The sequence below is a fragment of the Heterodontus francisci genome, chromosome 26 (assembly GCF_036365525.1).
Source record: "Heterodontus francisci isolate sHetFra1 chromosome 26, sHetFra1.hap1, whole genome shotgun sequence".
Lineage (NCBI taxonomy): Eukaryota > Metazoa > Chordata > Chondrichthyes > Heterodontiformes > Heterodontidae > Heterodontus > Heterodontus francisci.
Window position 1 is genome coordinate 42627032 of NC_090396.1, and position 23460 is coordinate 42650491.

Sequence of the window (23460 nt, forward strand, 5' to 3'; positions counted from 1 at the left end):
TGTTTCTGATGAAAATGGCAGTCTCCATTCTGAATGTCAATAAATCTTTGTTGCTAGGCATGGACTCCCTCCTTTTCTCTTGTCAAGGGCTTGGCGCTTCATTGCATTCCAGCCTCTGTGAAGAGGCTGGAGGCGATCATAGATGCTGTGAAGGGTCCACTCTCGAGTCTCACCACATCCGCTCTTCAAGTATGTTCAATAAGTCAATGCATCCTTAAGGAAAGAAGGAGACACTAGGCAGCAAAAATGGCAAGTCTTTATTGGTGAAGGTACAAGGGGCATACAAGATCAAATGAAGCACGAATTTATAAGGGTATGACAAGCCTCCCTTGCACATCTCTCACGGCCACTCTCCTGTAGCCCCTGGCATCCTTCATCTAGTCTGGCTAGCCCATCTTCCCGCTCACTGTCTGAGGAGACAGTCCACTCCTCACTTTCCTCATTGTTCATCAGCTCCCCCCGCGCAGGGCCAGATTATGCAGCACACAGCAAACCACGACGATATGTGAGATCCTCACTGGGGAATACAGGAAGGCTCCACTGAGCAGATTCAGGAACTTGAATCTCATCTTCAGCAGACAAACAGCCTGCTCAATGGTAGCTCTCGTTGTCCCATGGCAAGCGTTGTCTCTCCTCTTCATTTGCGTGTGGGCTCTTCACAAGCATCAGTAGCCATGTCCTCAGTGGGTAGCCTTTTCCTCCGAAGATCCATCCCTGAAGGCTGGAGGGAGGGCGGAAAAACTCTGGCACATGGGACTGCCCCAGAATCCAAGCATCATGGTACCTTCCTGGAAAGCATGCATAGACCTGCAGGATCCATTTACGATGGTCAGACCTGTTATACATGGAGGGAGTGGAAGCTCTGTTGATGAAAGTCACTAGCTAGTATTCCGGAGCCTTGATGGCCACACGCGTGTAGCCGATGACACCCTGTACCTGGGGGAATCCAGCGATCGTCTCGAATCCAATGGCCTGCTCAGCTTATGGTTTGGAACCTGGGCAGAAGTGTGCAGTCGCTGACCCTCTTGCACAGGACACTGGTGACCTTCCTGATGCACCGATACGCTGCTGACTTCGAGATTCCACACATGCCCCCTGTGGAACACTGGAATGATTTGGCGGGGTTGAAGTTGAGCACCATCACTGGCATTGAATTCAATCCAAGTCGCCTGGGGTACAGCTCATCCTGCATCATGCACAGAAGTCCATTACAGCCTCCCTGGTGAAGACCCTACTATGGGGTCACAGGCCGTTCTGGTGCTGCAGGTACCCAGCCCTCCCTCCTGCTCAGCTACACCTCGTCTTCAACAGGGTCCCGGAAGTCTACATGAATGAGGCCCATGACAGATGACATCTCCCTGAAAGGCAGTCCTTCCCTGTCAGTGGCCCCCTCTTGTTGCCTCCATTTGTGAGCGTTGCCCTCCTTGTAGGAGCATCTCCCCAACCCAGCCAACCTTCCCCTCACTCTTGATGTGCTGCATACAGCCCTCATTTTGTGGTACACAGGCCCTAAAAGATTGCCCTTTCGATAGCCGCCCCTTGCAGTCAGCCATGATCTGTCGCCTCGATGTCATCGCCTTGAAGGAGGCGAGGCTCTGAAGCCCCGTGAGACCCCTGTGCCATTTATAAAATTAAATCCGCTCAATAAAATCACATTCAATTAGCCTGTTAACTACAGCAATTATCTGCCCACCATGTCACCGTTGGACCTCCACTCTCCATGTTTGCCGGTAGGGACAAAATCAGGATGGAACATCACAACCTTGGACTTCCTGTCAGATGTGTCCCATCCGATTTTGTTCCCTTAAAAGTCAGCTCTTAGTGTAGCGGTAATAATAGAAGATACGCAGTCACTATTATATCTATTTGGGTGCCAGTATTTTCTCGACTAGTTTACTGGTTAAAATATAATTAGAAATTCAGTCCTCCAAGGGGACCCCTCTGTATAATTATTTTAGAGGTATGACTATCTTAAGAACATAACAGTTGGCTCTTCAAGCCTGCTCCGCCATTCCGCAGGATCATGGCTTACCTTCTACCTAAACTCCACCCACCTGCACTATCCCCATGTACCTTAATTCCCTTAGTAGCCAAAAATCTATCAACTTCAGTCCTGAATATACTATGACTGAGCAAGCAAACTCTCTGGGATAGAGAATTCCAAAGTTTCATAACCCTTTGAGTGAAGAAATTTCTCCTCATATCAATCCTGAATAGCCAACCACTTATTCTGAGAATGTGACCCTGTGTTGTAGGTTCGCCAGCCAGTATCTACCATGTCAACCCCCTTGAGCATTTTATATGTTTCAACAGATCACCTCCCATTCTTCTAAACTCCAGGGAATATAGGCCCAGAATACTCATTCTCTCCTCAAAAGACAATACTCTCATAGAATCATAGAAAATAGGAGTAGGCCATTTGGCCCTTCGAGCCTGTTCCGCCATTCATTATGAACATGGCTGATCATCCAACTCAGTAACCGGTTCCCACTTTCCCCCCATATCCTTTTATCCCTTTTCCCCTAAGAGCTATATCTAACTCCTTCTTGAAAACATACAGGAACCAGTCCAGTGAACCTTCGTTGCACTCCCTCTGGGGCAATATGTACTTCCTTAGGTAAGGAGACCAGAACTGCACATTGAACTGCAGGTGTGGCCTCACCAATGCCCTGTAGAATTGTAGTCGGACTTCTTTACTCATATACTCCAAACATTTCATAACGAAAGCTAACATACCATTTACCTTCTTAATTACTTGCTCTACTCACACGTTAACTTTGTAATTCATATTCAAGGACACCCATATCCCTCTGAATTTCCCATTCAAAAACATTCTACTTTTTTAAAAAACTTTTTCACCAAGGAGGATAACATCACACTTCACCACAAAGTATTCCATCTGCCACGTTCTTGCCCACTCACTCAACCCGTCTATATCTCTCTGCGTCCTCAACTCTAAATCTCCCACCTAACTTTGTTTCGTCAGTAAACTTGGATACGTTACACTCCGTCCCCTCATCCAAGTGATTAATATAGATTGTAAATAACTGAGGCCCAGGTACTGATCCTTGCGATACCCCGCGAGTTACAGCATTTTCGGATTGACAGGCTATTTATTCCTACTCTTTGTTTTCTGTCCATTAACCAATCCTCAATCCAGGCTAACATATCACAGAACCTCACCACCACCAGCCACCCCCCGCCCCCAACCGCAATCCCATGCATCTAATTCTGTGCAGCAATCTCTTCTGAAAATCCTAATAGACTAAATCCATTGGCTCCCCCTTATCCAACCTACTCATTACATCAAAAAACCCTTAACAGATTTGTCAAACACGATCTTGGATGATGTGCAGCTTCCACAGTGGTGAAAAATGTTTTGTTTCATTGTCTTTTGCTCAAGGTAGATTACCAACAGATTGATTTATAGTCAGAAAGAAAAATCTTCCATAGGAACATCTGTCAGTCACTTGCAGATTGATGTGAAAAATTGCTGAGCAGAAGCCAGCGCCTTCTGATCCAGGGGATTACTGCGTTTCAGCAGCAGGCTGCTCTTTTGCACCTCTTGGCTGCAATTCAAGAAACATTGGTGACACAAACAGCTGCAAGTGGGCAAATTAACTGAAGAGTGACATTACAAGTATGTATTAAAAAATGATTACAATGGAGCAAACTCAATGCAAGTCTTAGATGTCCAACTCATGGCTCCTGAATAAAACTCCAAAATTAAAACCAAATCAGAATAAGGACCGACAGGGGCAACTGCAAATCACCCATTCTATGTAGCCCTACACTAAAAGCCTATATAAACAGATTTTGCAACTATTATCTTAGACTGACAGATATATGTTTTACTAAACCTTGTTGAAAATTATCAAGGCCAAATCTTATCTACAATAAATATTCTTGAAACTTACAGGTATTTCCACGACCACGTGGCTCTTGCAATATGAATACAGGTATAGTACTTCTAATCAATACAAACTTAACCATAGTTAGAAATACAAGGGATAGTCTGTCTCAAGAATCTGCAGCAAAAACTAAATAACTTTGCATTCACAAACCTTTTTGATGCTGCTGGCATACTGTTTCATTGCTATTTTTTCAACAGTGCTTTCAAATCCAAAAAAAGACTTGATATCAAGACTTGCTGACTGCTCAAAGCATGTCCAATCTTCATTGTCTTGGTGAACCTGATAGCACATAAGAAAAAACGTGTCAGGTGCAGCTCTAATTTTTAGTAGTTCTGAATCATGGTCACCACATTATTTGACTTTTCTTTTAAATTTAAAAATAACGACCTTTTTAAACTTTTTCATAGGATGTGTATGTCACTGGCAATGCCAGCATTTGTTGCTCATCTCCAATTGCCCTTGAGAGGATAGTGGTGAGCTGCCTTCTTGAACTACTGCAGTCCTTCGGGTGTAGGTACACCTACAGTGCTGTTAGGAATTGACTTCCAGGTTTTTGGCCCAGTGACCGTAAAGTAATAGTGATATAGTTTCAAGTCAGGATGGCATGAGACTTGGAGGGGAACTTGCAGGTGGTGATGTTCCCATGCGCTTATTGCCCTTGTCCTTTTAGGTGACAGAGGTCACAGGTTTGGAAGGTGCTGTCAAAGGATCCTTGGTGAGTTGCTGCAGTACATCTTGTAGACGGTACTTACTGCTGTCACTGCGCTGGTGCTGGAGGGACTGAATTAAAGTAGTGAATGGGGTGCCGATCAAGTGGGCCACTTTGTCCTGGATGGTCATAGAGTCATAGACAGATACAGCACTGAAACAGGCCCTTCGGCTCACCGAGTCTGTGCTGACCAACAACCACCCATTTTATACTAATCCTACATTAACCCCATATTTCCTACCACCACCTACCTACACTAGGGGCAATTTACCATGGCCAATCAACCTGCAAGTCTTTGGCTGTGGGAGGAAACTGGAGCACCCAGCGGAAACCCACGCGGTTACAGGGAGAACTTGCAAACTCCGCACAGGCAGTACCCAGAACTGAACCTGGGTCGCTGGAGCTGTGAGGCTGTGGTGCTAACCACTGCGCTACTGTGCCACCCAGTGTCAAGCTTCTTCAGTGATGTTGGATCTGCACTCATCCAGGCAAGTGGAGAGTATTCCAGTACACTCCTGATGTGTGCTTTGTCGGTGGTGGACAGGCTTTGGGGAGTCAGGTGGTGAGTTACTAGCCACAGAATTCCCAGCTTCTGACCTGCTCTTGTAGCCACAGTATTTATATGGCTGGTTCAGTTAAGTTTCTGGTCAATGGTAACCCCCAGGATGTAGATGGTGGGAGATTCAGTGACTGTAATGCCGTTGAACATCAAGCGGAGATGGTTAGATTCTCTCTGATTAGAGATGGTCATTGTCTGGTACTTGTGTTAAGCCAATGTTATTTGCCACTTCTCAGTCCATGCCTGAATGTTGTCCAGGTCTTGCTGCATGCAGGCACGGACTGCTTGATTATCTGAGGAGTCATAAATGATACTGAACACTGTGCAATCATCAGCAGACATCCCCACTTCTAACCTAATGATAGAGGGAAAGTCACTGATGAAACAGATAGTTGAGCCTAGGACACTACCCTGAGAAAATCCTACAGAAATGTCCTTGGTGCTGAGATGATTGGCTTCCAACAACCACAACCATCTTCGTTTGTGCTTGGTATGACTCCAACCAGTGGAGAGTTTTCCCTCAGATTCCCATTGATTACAATTTTGCTAGTGCTCTTTTATGCCACATTCAGTGAAATGTTACCTTGATGTCAAGGGCAGTCTCTCTCACCTGCTCTAAAGCACAATTCTAAACTTTCAAGATTTAATATTCCCAAGTATGACTTAAATTGTGCACAATGGCAGAGCTCTTTGGTTATTTAATCGAGATAGAGTTACTCCACTGCAACTGACATTTTGCATTAACAGATTTAAAGAGCAAATCCTCACCAAATATGAAATGGGCTAATGTTAGTTCTAATTAGTCCTATCAATTTTTAGTACACCATGAGTGATATCAGATGTGGTTAGAGTCTGGTTACTGATTAAGCTTTTTTGAGGAGCAACTTTTCCTGGTTTAATACATTTTGACATGCCAAAGATTCACCAGGCCACATCATTGACAAGTTGTCAATCAATAAAACCTGAAAGTTAGTAACCGAATGAAAACCTAAGACTGGCTTTGGAGTCAAGTTTTCCAACCTTCAAAATAGATCATTCTTTTGGGGATTTCCTTTTTACATTTTGAGGTTTTTACTTTTTTAAGTAAAAAGATTAAAATCAATGGTAGGGAGGGGGAAGTCATTGAGTCATTATGGCATAGAAGGAGGCCATTTGACCCATCGAGCCCATGCTGGCTCTCTGTAAAGCAATCCATTAAGTCCCATTTCCCGGTTTTATCCCCAGAGCCCTGCAAGTTTATTTCCCTCAAATGTCTCTCCAATTTCCTTTTGAAATAATTGATTTCACCACCCTTGTAGACAGCGAATTCCAGGTAATTACCACTCTCTGCATAAAAAAGTTCTTCCTCACGTCCCCCCTGCACCTCTTGGCCAAAACCTTAAATCTGTGTTCCCTAGTCTTTGTACAGCCTGCAAATTAAGATAAAATAGGAGAGTAAAAAAAAATGGAGAAAACAACTGAGAGGGAACAAATAGGGCAGGTGATAATTGTTAACATTTTGTTAAAGTCAATCTCTGGAAAGTGCGCACTTTAGTCATGTATGCATTAAGACTGCAATAACAATCCCCCATATTTAAGTAGCATTACTTATGGCATAGAAGGCGGCCAAGCACGTTATTAATATTGTTTCAACTTCACAGCCTGTATTGAAAAGTTGAAACTGACTGAAGAGCGAGCAAAAGAGATAGATTTATTTCTCTGGGGCTAGCAGCAGCCCAAGGGTTAAATATATCATTATACTTTCACCATCTTTGCAGGACTATACAATAGAGAAGCATACAAAATGTAATATATTTATTAAGGTGTTGGTTAATATTTAATATTACAGGTCAGGGATAATTAGAAAGCCAAATTTGTATACCTGCTGTGCTACAGGTCATCATAGATGCATCAGTGAAAGGACAAAGCTTTGGAAGAAATGTGGCATTCCTTAAATATTTAATTAAGCATATTTTAGTCTGTTGGCTTCCTTGCCTGTTACAATTCAATTTACACTGCAGCTAATAGTATTTGCTTGCATTCTTACATTTCCTATAACGCTCTTCTGAATGGATAAAATTTCAGCAGTATTAAGCCTCTGAACTGGTACAGAAACGTTTGTAATTTATACATTATGCATTCTTTGCCACAAATCCAAGTGCTCTGCAAGGCATATAAAGCATGAACACATTTGCTATGGAGTATGGAAGACAACTATAATTTGAATTTTAATATCAATAAGCAGACTGAAACTAAAGCATAATGGAACTGGTGGGGAAATACAATCAAGGTCAATTGTGTTGACACAATACACATTCAGAACATTTTTATGTAGCTTTTCATGACATGAACCTTAAAGTATGGAAATTTAGCTCTGCTTCTGAACTCCTGTATTGCCCTGCATATCCCCTGGCTTCAGACAATAAGTTCCCAGGAATACAGCCTTTTTCTGGTTAAATTAATTGGATTTAAAATATTTTGAAATTGATAACATACGGTGTAACAGCAGAATTCATTGATGACAACTCTATTAGCAAAGGTTTCATTGTGGGCTTCTATCTTCAATGTTCTCTCCCGCCTGTTCAAGGAGTTCTTCTGTATGAAGTAGATGTAATCAACACCTGCAATCTGGATAACATTATTAAACAGCTATGACAGATGAATCTGTATTACTGTGAAACATAATTATGGCATCAAATAACTCATGATATATTGATGGCCATCACCAAGTTACATAGCACATTAATAAAACTAACTTGGGTAACTGTATTTACAATTAGAGCAGTTGCGCATGTTTATTTAGTCCTCCAGGAATTTCAAACAGAAAAAAACATGAACACTCAAAATAATCTTCAGGGAGAAGAGCAGACACAGAAAATGTTCAAAATACCACTGGAAAGCAGTATGCACTAACATGTCAATGCAATCAACTAAGCGGAAACATTTCAAAAATCAATGCTATATGCTTTTTTGTAGTAGAAGTTTAATGCAACGCTTCCGTTAGAGATCATGCAAACTCAAGCAGTTAGAACAAATCCAATGTCTGATGACAGGATATCACTTTCAAGTTTAGATGAAACCAAAACAAGTCTTAATGGAATTCAATGACAATTGGGACATAAATATACACAAATAATCCTCAGCTCGCCCAATTGCAAATTTGGTTAAGAATCCTCAATAGATCTACAACTGTCCAGCAGATACACAGAAATATGTAAAAGCTCCAACAAAGTAACTAGCCATTTGACCCAAACAGGTTGCTTTGACATTTTTCCTCTGTACAAGTTTTTTTTATTCTTTCATGGCATGTGAGTAGCATTTGCTAGGCCAACATTTGTTGCCCATCCCTAATTGCCTTCGAGAATTGCTGCAATCTAGCTGGTGCGAGTACACCCACAGTGCTGTTAGGAAGGGAGTTCCAGCGACAGTGTAGGAACAGCGATATATTTCCACGTTTGAATGGAGAGAGACTTGGAGGGGAACTTGCAGGTGATGGTGTTCCCTTGTCCTTCCAGGTTATAGAGGTCACGGATTTGAAAGGTGCTGTCGAAGGAGGCGAGGCAAGTTGCTGCAGTGCGTCTTATATATGGTACTTACTGCTGTCACTGTGCGCTAGTGGTGGAGGGAGTGAATGTTTAATGTGGTGGATGGGGTGCCTATCAAATGGGCTGCTTTGTCCTGGATGGTGTCACGTTTCAAGTGTTGTTGGAGCCGTACTCATCCAGGCAAGTGGAGAGTATTCCAGTACGCTCCTGATTTGTGCCTTGTAGATGGTGGACAGGTTTTGTGGAGTCAGGTGAGTCACATGCTGCAGAATTCTCAGTTTCTGACCTGCTCCTGTAGCGACAGTAATTATGTGGCTAGTCCAGTTAAGCTTCTGGTCAATGGTAACCCGCAGGATGTTGACAGTGGGAGATTTAGCAATCGTAATGCCATTGAATGTCATGGGGAGATGGTTAGATTCTCTTATTGGAGATCATCATTGCCTGGCACTTGTGTGGCACGAATGTTACTTGCCACTTATGAGCCCAAGCCTGGATATTGTCCAGGTCTTGCTGCATATGGACACGGACTGCTTCAGTATCTGAGGAGTTGCGAATGGATCTGAACATTGTACAATCATCAGCTAACATCCCCATTTCTGACCTTATGATGGAGGGAAGGTCATTGATGAAACAGCTGAAGATGGCTGGGCCTAGAACACCAGCCTGAGGAACTCCTGCAGCAATGTTAAATCACTTTTAGCAGTCCAATCAGTTTTACCCACCTTATTCCCATGACCCTTAATCCACCTGTGCAATCTGATCTTGAATGTTGATAGTTTCTGCATCAACTACAAACTTTGACTTTTACAGCCTCACATCTCTCCGAGCAAAGAAGTTTCTCCAACCCTCCATTTTAAATCTCTTGCATTTAATCTCATGTTTACAGCCCCTTGTCTTGACCCTTCATCCACTGGAAACAGTCGGCTTCTATTTTCCCTGTCCCATCCTTTCATACTTTTAAATGGCTCTATCATCCTGTAATCTTTTTTCTGATGAGGAAAGGTAAAGGCATTGTATACGAAGCTTTCAACATCCTTTACATACTCAACTAGACATCATTTATCTTTAAAATGTTTCCAATACATGAAATCCCAGGAATCAAACACGTCCTCCTTCCTATATTAGATGCATCAAGTGACAGTGGCATATGGAGCCCTAGATGGCAAAGTAACAGAACGTAAGAATTTTAATGCAATGTGAAAAATTGTTTATGGTAATACAATTTCCACTTGGTGTGCCAACTGCTCTTTTCTGCCCTTATTCTTACACTCAACATATTAAGGAAGCATACAGCAAATTATTGTTACTCCAGCCTCCTCCTCAAACTCTCTGAAATGATCTATCACTTTGGTGATAGCGATTTTGAATGACAGGAAGTCTGTGATAGCCCTTTCTTCCAATAGCACTGACTGAACGTTGCATGAAGAGAAGGCAGCATTATATAGCCAGGGCACATCAGATAATTGGGCACCTGCTCAAGCATTCCAGATGCCTGAGGCAAGTGGATAACTAACTGATACCAAGCCCAGCCTTTATTCGGCGCTTCGATTTTGGTTTGCTCAAAACTGTAATACTATTTTGCACCAGCAGATGGTGATGTTTGCAAGTAGCAATTTGTGCCGATCTTGGTCAGCTGGCTTCGGTCGATAAAGCGGGGCTGGGGGGGGGGTTCTAAGAAATAATCTACGTTTTGCTTAATTGTAATAAAGGTTAAGACAAAAATAGCAATGTAAAATACATTAAATAAAAACAGGAGTAGAATATTCACAGCTGTAGCATTCAACAGCAATTCAGAGCAGATGAAAAAGTTTGTAAAAAACATGATTAAGTTACAGAAATATTCTATAGGGCAGCAATTAAGACAAGCAGTTAAGTTACAGATCATAGATCAACAGATTGAAGTTGTAATTTTATGGCTTTCTGCAGCAGATTGCTCTTTATAATAACTGCCCCTTCAAGAATAACATTTTAAAAATTACTTTAACAACTTAACTGAACTCTTCCTATAAATGACCATATATTTTCACTTCCATTTACATTCATAAACTCACTCAAGTAATTGTTTTAACCTTACCTTTTTCAGTAGTCTAGGGGCATCTACATCCAATTTGCACCGCCTTTCTAAAATATGAATGGTCTCATCCTCACTCTTGTATTCACTGGTAATGTCACTTCCAACAAACATTGGGATTAGTGGACATGTTGGGAATCGCCTTTCATAGGCCTAGAGAAAAGGCAATTATGCAAAATTATATTTCTACTCAATACAGGTATTTACATATTTATATTGCATAAGGAAGTTCCCTGTAAGCTCCAGCAAGTATTTGTGTAAACCAGATGCAGTTTTGTCACAGAGCAAAAGTTTTCATTGAATGTCTTTCTTTCGGTCGAGAAATGAAATAAGCAAATCCTGCAAACCCAAGGGATAGATACAAAACTGAGATAAAACATACAATGTAGTAAAAACAGCAAGTGCTGGAAATATTCAGCTGGCCTGGCAGCATTTGCGGAGAGAGGAACAGAGTTAACGTTTCAGGACGATGACCTTTCATCAGAACTCAATGCAATGTCACATAGTCATGTTTTTAAAAATCAAGCTTGAGGTCACCTAATCATCATTTGCTGATTTACCTTAGCTTTTACTCTTTTTGGTGATGCACTGTAGTTTGGTCCGTGGCTCTTCTCCTTAAAAGTCTCATTAAAAAGTATAGGAAATAAATAATTCAATAAATACAACTGGATATAAACACATATTTTCCAGCTGAGGAAAAGGAAATTACCTCATTACTGGCCCACTGAGACAAGAGTACAGGCTAGGGATTAAACAGAATCATAGAATGATATAGCAGAGGAGGCCATTTGGCGCATCATATCTGTGCTGGCTCTTTAATAGAGCTATCCAATTAGTCCCACTCCCCTGCTCTTTCACTATTTAATCAGCTTCCACCACCTTTACAGGCAGTGCATTTCAGCTAACAACTCTAAAAGATTGTTTCCACATCACTTTTTTTTTGCCAATCGCCTTAAATCTGTGACCTCGTTACTGACCCTTCTGCCACTGGAAACAGTTTCTTCTATTTACTACATCAAAACCATCACCTCTTAACCTTCTCTGCTCCAAGGAGAATAACCCCTCCTTCTCCAGTCCTCCATATAGCTGAAGTCCCTATTCCTGATGTTACGACCAAGACGGGAGGACTGCACTGTTTATTCTAGTACCACTTCTCCACACGTCACAACACATATTTAAATGTTTTCCCATTTACCGATACGGTCAATTAGACACTATTTTTATCCCAGAAGAAAACACACCAACCAGGTTTCTTTAATAAACAAAATTATGTGATTATAAAACGAGTCTTCACCAGTAATGAAGCAAAGCATAAACACAGATCGAAATACAAAAGTTCCCTTTTTAACTTAGCCCCTCACACACACACACATACACCGGTTAAGCGAAAAAATCAAGAGCTCTAGTACAAAAAAAAATGATATGAAAAGATGTCAGAAGTCCTTTTTGGTTTGGTGTCCCAAATGCGTATAGATGGCTGTTACTGGGATCTTCCGAGAATAGTTCTCCTCCAACGATGTTGAAGATCAGCTTGATCAGACCTTCCAGGAAAAATGCAGTAACAGGCATTTCAGTTCCGAAGAAGGGTCACCGACTCGAAACGTTAACTCTGCTTCTCTGTCCACAGATGCTGCCAGACCTAAGGATTTCCAGCATTTCTTGTTTTTATTTCAAATTTCCAGCATCCGCAGTATCTTGCTTTTATTTCAGGCAGTTTTTTTTTTACACTTGCTTCTCAGCTTCTCAAGAGATGGAAAACTGGCATGTATTCTGAGGGTGTGGGGAGAGGGAGGCGGGTGCTGGGAACAAGAGAGATAGAGCAGCATTATATCTAATTTAAAAATATGAAATTCCTATATAAAGTTCACCCTTAATATGTATGATTCTGAACTGGTTAATTGCTCTTGAAATTCATTCCAATATGGATAAAAAAAAAATTCGGGGAAGATCAGTATCCTCATCTAATACTTGTACAGCAAGACCAGGAATGCTTCGGAGTAAACCCGAGGTCTTCTCCCCACTGGTTGAAAGCTATTTATTGACTCTAAAATTAATAGAGCCTTGGCTGAGGCAAAGAGTAACACCAGCATTTCCTAGTTCACCAGAAAGCAGGAGGATACAAACACAGGGGTTAGAAAGCAGGTTTGAAAAAAAAATAGATCTGACAGCAAAATAGCCTGCAAGAATAGTCTTCTAGTTTATACAATCTAGTCCTTAAGCATCAAAGACACATCCAGTACTTCAATTTGAAGTTAAGGTAGAAGCTTAGCATTATAAACATACAAACCGCTAAAAAAATAAGGCACCAGCTGTGGCTCAGTGGGTAGTACTCTTGCCTTCTGAGTTGGGGGTTCAAATCCCACTCAAGTTTTCTTTCCTTTATTAGCCAAGGTATAGAATATAAGAGCAGGGAGGTTATGCTGGAACTGTATAACTCATTGGTTAGGCCACAACTTGAGTACTGTGTGCAGTTCTGGTCACCTCAGTACAGAAAGGATGTAATTGCACCAGAGGGTACAGAATTTTACGAGGATGTTGCCAGGACTGGAAAATTGCAGCTATGAGAAAAGACTGGATAGGCTGGGGTTGTTCTCCTTGGAACAGAGAAGGCTGAGGGGAGATCTGATTGAAATGTACAAAATTTTGAGAGGCCTGGATAGAGTGGAGGTGTAAGGCCTATTCATCTTAGCAGAGAGGTCAGTGACGAGGGGGCATAGATTTAAAGTGATTGGGAGAAAAATTAGAGGGAAGGTGAGGAAAAACTTTTTCACCCAGAGGGTGGTAGGGGTCTGGAACTCACTGCCTGAAAGGGTAGTTGAGGCAGAAACCCTCAACTCGTTCAAAAGGAGTCTGGATATGCACCTCAAGTGCCGTAATCTGCAGGGCTATGAACCAAATGCTGGAAAGTGGGATAAGAATAGGTGGATCATTTTTCGGCCAGCAGACACGATGGGCCGAGTGACCTCTTTCTATCCTTAAACTTTCTATGATTCTATGAACAGCAAAATCTCTCTTGCTGCAGAATTGCTACTATGAATTATGTCAGTTGCAAATAAAGCACACACAAAATCAAGATGCAGGCTTAATATGCAAGGCATTGTGCATGTAATATCAAGGGACTATGGATAGCTGTCCTTATGTTTGCAAAAGTATGAAGTACTCAAGGAGGTGTCAATACATCATTTGTACTTCGTACATTAAAATGGTCTTCAGCTTACATTTTGGAAGAGATAAACATTGGTAATTGGGAAAGACATTAACTATGGATAGTTCCTAACATTAGCAAATGGGAACATTTTTTATCATGGCAAATCGAGAAAGCATTACAAAGACCTACAGCTCAAGATTTATGTGTCACAAGTGAGAGGCCTGAAGAACAATAAATTCTCAAGTCACTCGTAGTCCATGCCATGAACCACATGTCTTCATAAGCTATAATATTAACAAGGTGTATTACAATTTATGTGAAATGTGTTTAAGGGGAATATGCGATTTATGGCAGTCTGGTTCCAGTCGAAGTTGAAGTTAAATATCTTCATACAGCGGTCAGATGAAGACAGCTCATGAACAATTAATTTACTCTTCAAGATGCAGACTGAAAACCATCAGGAGCCTATTTTTGATATTTATCTAAAAAATAAGTTTGAAATATTTCCGTAAGTCGAAAGCAGTAAGGAATTTTTCATTTATTCTTCAGATAAATAGCAGGTGACTAGATGCAGACCTTTACATTCAGCAACACAAAACCTGACATCCCAAGTCTTCATGAAGCTACTGTGGAATCCTCCAAGACAGGAGACACTACTTAAAAAATAAATTTAGGGAAGGGGACAACAGAGTACTTTACATGGCCCTGTTTCAAGCTTTAAATATCTGAACTATTAAGATGAGCAATAATTACTTTAATTACAAGAGCTACAATGTTCAACTATCAGAAATATTCTCTCCTGATTACAATAATTATACTATGCACACAAGTATACAATGCAGTGGGAGTGGTGCACTGTGATGCAAAGGTCACATTCTCGATACAAGAAAAATTCATATGTCCTTTTTGTTTAAGCGCATTGTATAAATTCACCAAAAGGCCTAATGCAATCATGTCAGGACTGATACCACACCTTGGAGTAGCTTCTTATACATAGTCTACTGCTTCTTGGGTCAACAAAAACTAGGTTACGGGTTGGCTTGGATGAGAAGATGACTACATACAGATCAAAAATTGGACAAAACCATAGAACACATACCAGTATTTTAATTTGCTTCCATTACAGTCACTAAAGATGAAATCTGAATTACTTGCATTATACATACTTCAAAAATAAATGATTAACAATTCAATAGTAATATGCCAGTTTTCTCTTCAAAGAGCGAGCTCAAACTGGGGTACAATTCCATAGCTGCACACAGTTCCCTGGTGACCACTACTCATGCATGAGCCCAGGCACTGATTGTTGATAGACTTTTGACAGTGAAGACCGTAATCCTTTCCTCACACTGCATCCACACTCATGTACTTTCCATCGATTCTGAAGGATATTCGACACTTCATTGCCATCTGTCTATATAAAGAGTTGTACATACACCTTGTCGGTACAAAGCTATCAAGTATAAAATATATACTTCAGAAGTGCAATGAGCTATCAGCTGATTTGTTAACAGAAATCATTGGCGAAACCTGCCACAACACTTTTGTCCAATTCACATTAATTACTAACAGCTTACATTAATGATGTAGATGGTTTATTGAAGCACTGAACTCTCACTCACATCCCTATTCTAGTAATTAAAGTTTCCTCAACTGGGGGGGTGGGAATGGTGGGGGTGTGGGGAGAGAGACACTGACCGGTTGTTAACTGAAAGGGGGGGTGGCTGGTGAAGGTGGGGGAATCTAACAAGTTGTTAATTCTGAGACTGGCTATAAAACCTTCTTTACGTCATGTACTTTTTTGCATCTGGATTAACAGGTTCTTGCAGAGTAGTCCAAATAGTAGTGGTTCTCAACTTAGCATTACAATTTTAATATATTGTAGAGCATCTTTTTATCCATGTTCTCTCTGCCCCTGCCCCTCTCCCAACCCATTGTTTTCATCCCTTACGCCCTCCATGCCATACAATTTACTCCAACCAATATGTCAAACTTCTGATGTTTCTGCCTGATAGTGATGTTTGCATTTATAAAAAATACTTAACAGAATGTTGTGAACATACACAGCAACAATGCTTCTTTTACAGTGCAAACATACTGATTGTCACAGTGACATTCTAATGAGTTTCAAGGGTCAGGAGGCTTCATGAGGGCTAAAAAATTGAATCAAAGGCAAGTTTTTCGATTTATGCTAGTAAAATACCCTATGTATTCCCATGCTCAGTTGATGAATACAAGATTTCTTATATACAGGATGGAGTTAGATGAAAGTCGTGTAAACTCATTCCCAAGAACTACCTAGAAACCATAGTCTGCAACTACATTGCAACAACTGGCATAGAAAGTTGAATGGTAAATGTTAACAAAAGTGTGAATGAAAATTGCGACAATAGAAAGTAAGGTTTGTGGACAGGAGTCCGACACACTACCTTCAATAATAGATATGGCTGTGGTGTAGATCATATACAAGATACTGGTTAACTCAGTTAATTACACAGCAATAAGCCTTGCGTAAGTTGAAATTGCTATCATAGTATGCACAAAATAAGGCAAACAGGTTCCAACATTTTCAAGTTCAAAAGGAGCCCAAAACATTTGATACTAAGGGCACTTATCAGGTTTAGTAACAAATAAATAACATTTTTAAAGTTATCATGGGGACAATTTCATGAGGGTTAATTTTCTTTTGTGCTATTTTTAACACGCTGGTTAATACATAATATGTTAAAACCTTGTTTGTGTCATCATCAAATCACTATCTCATCTGAACTTCCTCTGTTAGAATACAATGGTGTAATCCAGTGAGAGGCATATGGTTACAATGATGTGAAGTTTCTTTTTATAATAAAGTGAAGTAAAAGCTATACACAGGAAATTACTTACTTTGACTGTTAACAAAGTCAGCAAATGTAAGATATGTCAATAACAGAGAATTTTACAATGTCAGCAAGCAGAGTGAAAAATGCTAACATTTTTGTTTGATGGCAGCCAAATTTCTTTGATGCCATTGTGTCCTTTTTGAAGCTGAAACCATTGGCAAGTGACCAGGGACCAGGTTTTGTGTCTTACTCGACAGAAAAATAAATTACTGTTCTGTATAAAATCTGTAGAAACAAAAAATACACTCGAGAAAGAATTCATTAAAGTCAATTCATCACACAAACTCTAGGAGAGGAGCTACTATTCTCTTGTCAGCTTCAACCAATTTTTACATAACTAAATCTCTTAAACATTTACAAATAGGTAATGTGAAATCCAAATAGGCAAACAAACAACAGGGATTTACACTATATTTATTTTCTATTGTCCGCTGTAAGAGAATGCAGGACGCAGTTCATATTGTCTTCAAATGGAATTGGAACTTTCCACCTTTCTTGGATAACAAACTTAGTATGTACGAAATAAAATGACAGACAGGATCCAACATGTTTAAGTTGAAAAGGAGCCAAACAAGTTTGATGCTAATGGTACTTATCAGGCTTAGTAACAAATAAATGACATTTTTCAAGTTATCATGGGGATAATCACATGGGGTTAATTTTCTCTTGCGCTTTTTAGCATATTGGTTAACACATGTTAAAACCTTGTCTGTCCCATTTTAACAACAGCAACAACATGCCATTATAGAAATTATATCACGCCTTTAATGTAGTAAAACATCCCAAGACATTTCACAGGGATGATATTCAACAGCATCTGACACAGAGCCACACAGGGGATATTAGGGCAGATGACCAGAAGCTTGGTCAAAGTTGCTTTTTAAAGGAACATCTTAAAGTAAGACAGCAAGTAGAGGCACAGAAGTTTAGTGAGGGAATTTCAAAGCTTAGGGCTCATGCAGCTGAAGGCACAAAATGGAGTAGCAATTAAAATCAGGGATACTCAAGAACTTGCTGCCCACAAGGGTGGTGGAAGTAGAGGAAGTTGTGTGGCCACCCGACAGAAATAGACTTGCAGGGCAATGGGGATTGAACCGGGATGTAGGACTGACTGCATAGTTCCGTGGAGAGTTGGCATGGACTTGATGGGCTGAAAGGCCTCCTCCTGTGCTGCAAATGAATCTATGACTCAAGAAGCCAGAATTAGAGAAGTTGTGGGGCTGGAAGAGATTAGAGAGAGAGGGAGGGGCAAGGCCATGGAGGGATTGGAAAACAATTTTTAGTTACGAATCCATCTTAAATAGGTTAACAATTAATCATTGCTGTAAAGTAGTGGAAAATTAAACCTCAATGTACCCATTTCTATCAAGAATCACAGCAAATTTGACCCAAGTGCTTCATTACTTCAAGATACCAATAAAGCGTAAACACACATAAGTTACTAAAACACAAATCTACACAGTGTTTCAGTAGAGCCGATCAATAACTTTCCAAAGAGGCAGACTTACAGTCACATATACACATCTCACCACGGTCAGCCTGTGTCAAGTCATTTTAATGCTAGGAAACCGTATCAAATCAAGATACGGTGGTATGAGAAAACAGAAACAAAGAGCAAAATACTGATGCTGGAAATCGGATATAAAAAAACAAAAACAGAAAATGTTAAAAACACTCAGCAGGCCAGGTAACATTTGTGGAGAGAGAAAAACAGTGTTAACATTTCAGGTTGGTGACCTTTCATCAAACTGAAAAAAGTTAGGGATGTAACAGGTTTTGAGCAAGTACAAAGCCAAAGTACAAAAGGGAAGGTCTGTTTTGGTGGAAGACAGGCGAGATTAAATGACAAAAGGGGGATGACAATGTGACAAGTAAAGGAACAAAGATGGGACTAAGGGAGATATACATGGCAAGTGCAGAACAATTACCAAAAACTGATGTCTGAAAATACAGAGTGGTTATGATCTGAAGTTGTTAAACTCAATGTTGAGCATGGAATGCTGTGAAGTGCTCAACTGAAAGATTAGTTGCTGTTCCTCAAGCTTCCGTTGAGTTTCATTAGAACAGTGAAGGAGGCCAGAGAGGTGGAAGTGGGAATGAGGAAGAGAATTACAATGACAGGCAACCAGAAACTCAGGGCCATGCTTGTGGAATAAACGAAGGTGTTCCAAAAACGATCACCCAATCTGCATTTGATCTCTGTAGTGTAAATGAGACCTCATAGTGAGCAGCAAATACAGTATACTAAACTGAAAAAAATAGAAGTATATTTCTGTAGCAACTGGAAGGAACTTTTGTGGCCCTAGATAATGGGAAGGGAGGAGGTAAAAAGGCAGGTTTTGCATCTCCTGTGTCTGTACAGGAACATGCTGTGTTAAGGGAAGAGGATGATTGAGGAGTGGATCACAGAGGGAACCACCCTTCAAAATGCTGAAAGAGGACGCGATAGGAAGATGTGTTTGATGGTGACATCACACTGGAGGTGGTGGAAATGGCAGAGATGAACTGCTGAATGTTACAGCTGATAGTTTTCCCCTTGGCCTCACCATCCACCCTATCATGCTTTTAGGCGAGGGGGAAGGGTGAGAGCAGAAACATGGGAAATGGGATAGACAGGGTTGAGGGCCACGATGGGCCTGTTTCTGTACTGTATAACTCCAAGACTCTAGGGCCCTGTCATTCACAATAGAGGGGAATACTCAGTTGAAAAAAAAGGAAGACATGCCGGAAGCAATGACATGGAAGGTAGCATCATCAGAATCGAGAGAGACCCATACTATGACTATGCTGATGTGGCTGAATTTTTAGTACTATTGAAAGTACCGGGTACTTATGTATTATGTACATTATACTAATTTCTAGGAATTCTCTTCAGAATTACACCCAAGCATTATTGTACCAATCACAGTACTTGCAACATTAACCTCATTTTGAAAGACTGTGTGGGAAACAATTGAAGTCATTTCAAGTACCCTGCGGTTATTCAATTACTACTTCTATCAAGGTATGAGGAAGAACATGTTCCTAACATCCATAAATACGTTACCACAGATTAGACAAGCTTATTCAATCAATTTACTGTAAAAGAGTGATACAACTTGCATTCATGTAGCACATCCTAAGGCACTCCACAGAGGCCTAAAGAAAAATAGATGCTGAGCCAAAGGCAGAGAGATTAAGTGGGGTGCCAAAAGCTTGGTGAGTTTCAAGATCGATCTTAAAGAAAGAGGAAAACAGAGATGTGGAGGGTTTATTGACGTAATTACAAAGTGTGGGGCCTGGAAGGCTAAAAACATGACTGCCAACACAGCAACGAAGGGTTGGGAGGATGCACAAGAAACTGAAATAAAATGAATAGAGTTGATTGTAGGAGTAGGCATTGTAGACACCTTGAGGGTTACGGAAATAAGGATGGGGGATTGGGGGTGTTGAACGAAATGCAAGGATGAGAATTTTAACATTTAAGGGATAAGGGGATGGGGAGCAAGCAGGCTGTGGTGTGAAACTGAACATTGGGAGCAGAGTTTCAGATAAGCTGAAATTAATGACATATGGAGTGAGTTCACCCAGGAGAGTACTGAAGTGTTTCAGCAAAAATGGGTTATTAATGGCTGAGGCTGACATTGGCAGGCGTGGTGGTGGAGAAAATACTGGGTTTAACTGTACCATGGCAGAGTGTTGGGGCAGCCCTAACTTATTAATGAAACTGATCAGTGATAAAAAAAAATTCAGTAAAGAAAATAAGATCTATATATTCAAATAATTTATTTTAAAAGTTCCAATTTATAATGCTTCTCTTTCCTATTTCCAGCAATTTATTACAATAAAAATTATTTCATTACAATGCTTTTTTCTTTCACAACTTCCAGGAATACTGGAATCATTTCTCAGATAAAAATGCTTTTGGATTAGCATATGTTGTTCGAAGTCACAATAGTGAATGCCATATTTTGTATACAACAGTAATTCATAATACTGGTCATATTGGAAGGTTATCACTTCAGTTGGAACAATTAAATTAAGAGGCTTTGAAAACAGAAACATTTATCATTCAGAAACGTAAAATAAAACCTTTCTGAATATCCATAGAACAAGTAAATTCAATTTTTGCATTTTTCAATCTTTTTTGCGCTATGGCAATGATGTCCTTATGAGAATTACATATGCTGTTTAAGAAAAACAGATAAAATAACATTTTATCACAGAAGAACTTTTGAACTTAATTTGGGAGGTTATACATTGTGTATAATATGAAAACTGTAAAATAAATGTATTCACAGCATGAAAATCAACTTTCACTAACTGTTCAAGGCAATTTACTAGCACAGAGCTAGTAAAATAAAATGTTATATTTTCTTAGACTTGGGTGTACTTGTATAAGGAATGCAGAAAATTAACATGCAGATACAGCATGTAATGAGGAAGGCAAATTGCATATCGGCCTTTATCGCAAGGGGACTGGAATACAGGAATAAAGAAGTCTTGCTACAATTGTACAAGGTTTTAGTGAGACCACATCTGGAGCAGTGTGTGCAATTTTGGTCTCCACATTTAAGAAAGGATATACTTACATTGGAGGTGGTACAGCAAAGAATCACTAGATTGGTCCCTGGTATGAGGCTGAGTAAATTGGGCCTATACTACCTGGTGTTTAGAAGAACGAGAGGTGATCTCGTTGAAACATACAAGATTCTGAAGAGGCTGGATAGGGTAGACACAGAGATTATTTCTGCTGGTCAGGGAATCTAAAACAGAGGGGCAGAGTCTCAGGATAATAGGCTGATCATTTATGACTGAGATGAGGAGAAATTACTTCACTCAAAGGGTTGTGAATCTTTGGAATTCTCTACCCCAGAAGGTTGTGGATGCTCCATTGTTGAATACATTTAAGGTTGGGATAGACAGAGTTTTGGTCTCTCGGGGAATCAAGGATATGGCAAGCAGGCGGGAAACTGGAGTTGAAGCCCAAGATCAACCATGATCGTATTGAGTGGCGGAGCAGGCTCAATGGGACATAGAGTCTACTCTGGCTTCTATTTCTTGTGTTCAGTTACTATTATGTTTTCTGTTAACTAAACTTTTATTATTCATTAAATATTGAATATATTTGAATATAAATATTTGAACATGTCAAATACTTGTTTTCTAGACCCCACTGATAATCTAAAGCAAATTTTGAAACTGAACAAATCTTGATAACAAAGCTTAGCATCTGGGGTTGGGCCGCAACCAAGGTGATATACCAGGGTTCCCAAAATCTATGCAATGGGTCTGCGCTAAAGAATATTTGAGATAAAAATTGGGAGAACCTTATATTATACCCAATTATTGTTTTCAAAGAAAGCTGAAAATATTGCGGGTGCAAGCTACAGAAAGTACTAATGCTGTAAAGTTCAAGATCAAAGATGTTCTCAATTTTCTTTTCAATTTAAGAACTCATTCACAGATTTTGCACATTTAAAAAAAATTACAACAGAGGTGCCAACTTGTCATATTTAATATGGAGTTTTTCCCATAAAATCTGCCTGTCCAAATTCTCATGCATGAGTGGAGAACACATTTGGAAAGCTGGATTGAACTTGCAGCTTTAGTACAAAACATTGTATATTATTTTTAAAAGCAGACATTGTAAAACTCTATTATACAGTAATAGTACAGTTAAAACTTGTGAAAGCAACACTGCATTTTCCAATAGAAAATAGGATCTAACAAATTATTCCTTTAGGTGCCCCCCGGTGCAGTTTTATAAGACATTCAGCCAGCTCTTCCTAAAATAATTACCATCTCTTCACTGCAGCTTCAAGATTTTATTAAAGGTTTTTTTCCCCCAACAGCTGTCAATCTAATTATTTCCATTTTCAGGGGACTTGAACGCAACCCAAAACAAAGACAACCCTGATTCCCCCAACCAAAAAATACAAGTATTTAACGATGACTTGCATGTATAAACAGCCTTTTGATTATGCAACATCACAAATTTAGTACTTATGAGGTCAGGCAGTATATAAACACCACCTAACTGTCAATTTAGTAATTTAAAAAAGAAACCTTGCACAATGAAAAATGAAAAGTTTTGAATTCTTCACAGTATTTAATGGGCTTTGCAAAGTCTCATTAAAACCTTTGTTTAACAAATAGAATTAGTGCATACAACTGAAAATCACAGGTTGAGAAACTTGTTTCCTGAATGAACTCTTGCCCCAATGCAAACAATTCAGCAGGAAAAGGGATAGTATTTTACAATTAATCCAATTGAAGTATGATGTAGAAGAGATAAAATAGGTAGAAACAAATTAAAGGTGAGTGAAATTGCAGAATATAAAGTCTGGTTAGGAACAGCAAGAAACAAATCAACCAACTTGGTTTCTGAAACTATTACTTGTGCACAATAAAACCAAATGCCTTTTGCTTGCAACTTTAGCGAGCATCAGTAAGCTACCCAGAGGGGAAAAAAGCTGAATAACTGAATATTGAACAATTAATCACCTCACAATTCTGAATACTTGGTAGCTGACAAAGACAGCAACACTCATGTAACTCCTACAGCAAGGGGCAATATGCTCAGTACAAAGGAACTAATCACAAAGCTAATTTAAAATGCTAAGACAACAGGAAACAGCTAAACACCAGCATGAGCACAAAAAAGGTGCCAAAGT

General features: G+C 40.0%; 1 protein-coding gene across 1 annotated transcript in view; it reads right to left on the bottom strand.

Annotated features, from left to right (window-relative positions):
* The window catches only part of si:dkey-237i9.1 (SEC14-like protein 1), a 78406-nt gene that overhangs the window by 40352 nt on the left and 14594 nt on the right, over window positions 1-23460 (bottom strand). Inside the window, exons 3-5 of the mRNA XM_068058115.1 lie at window positions 10781-10930; window positions 7658-7789; window positions 4065-4193 (exon numbers count right to left, since the gene is read on the bottom strand). Coding sequence (XP_067914216.1) covers window positions 4065-4193; window positions 7658-7789; window positions 10781-10930 — 411 coding nt within the window. The remainder of the gene's footprint in view (window positions 1-4064; window positions 4194-7657; window positions 7790-10780; window positions 10931-23460) is intronic.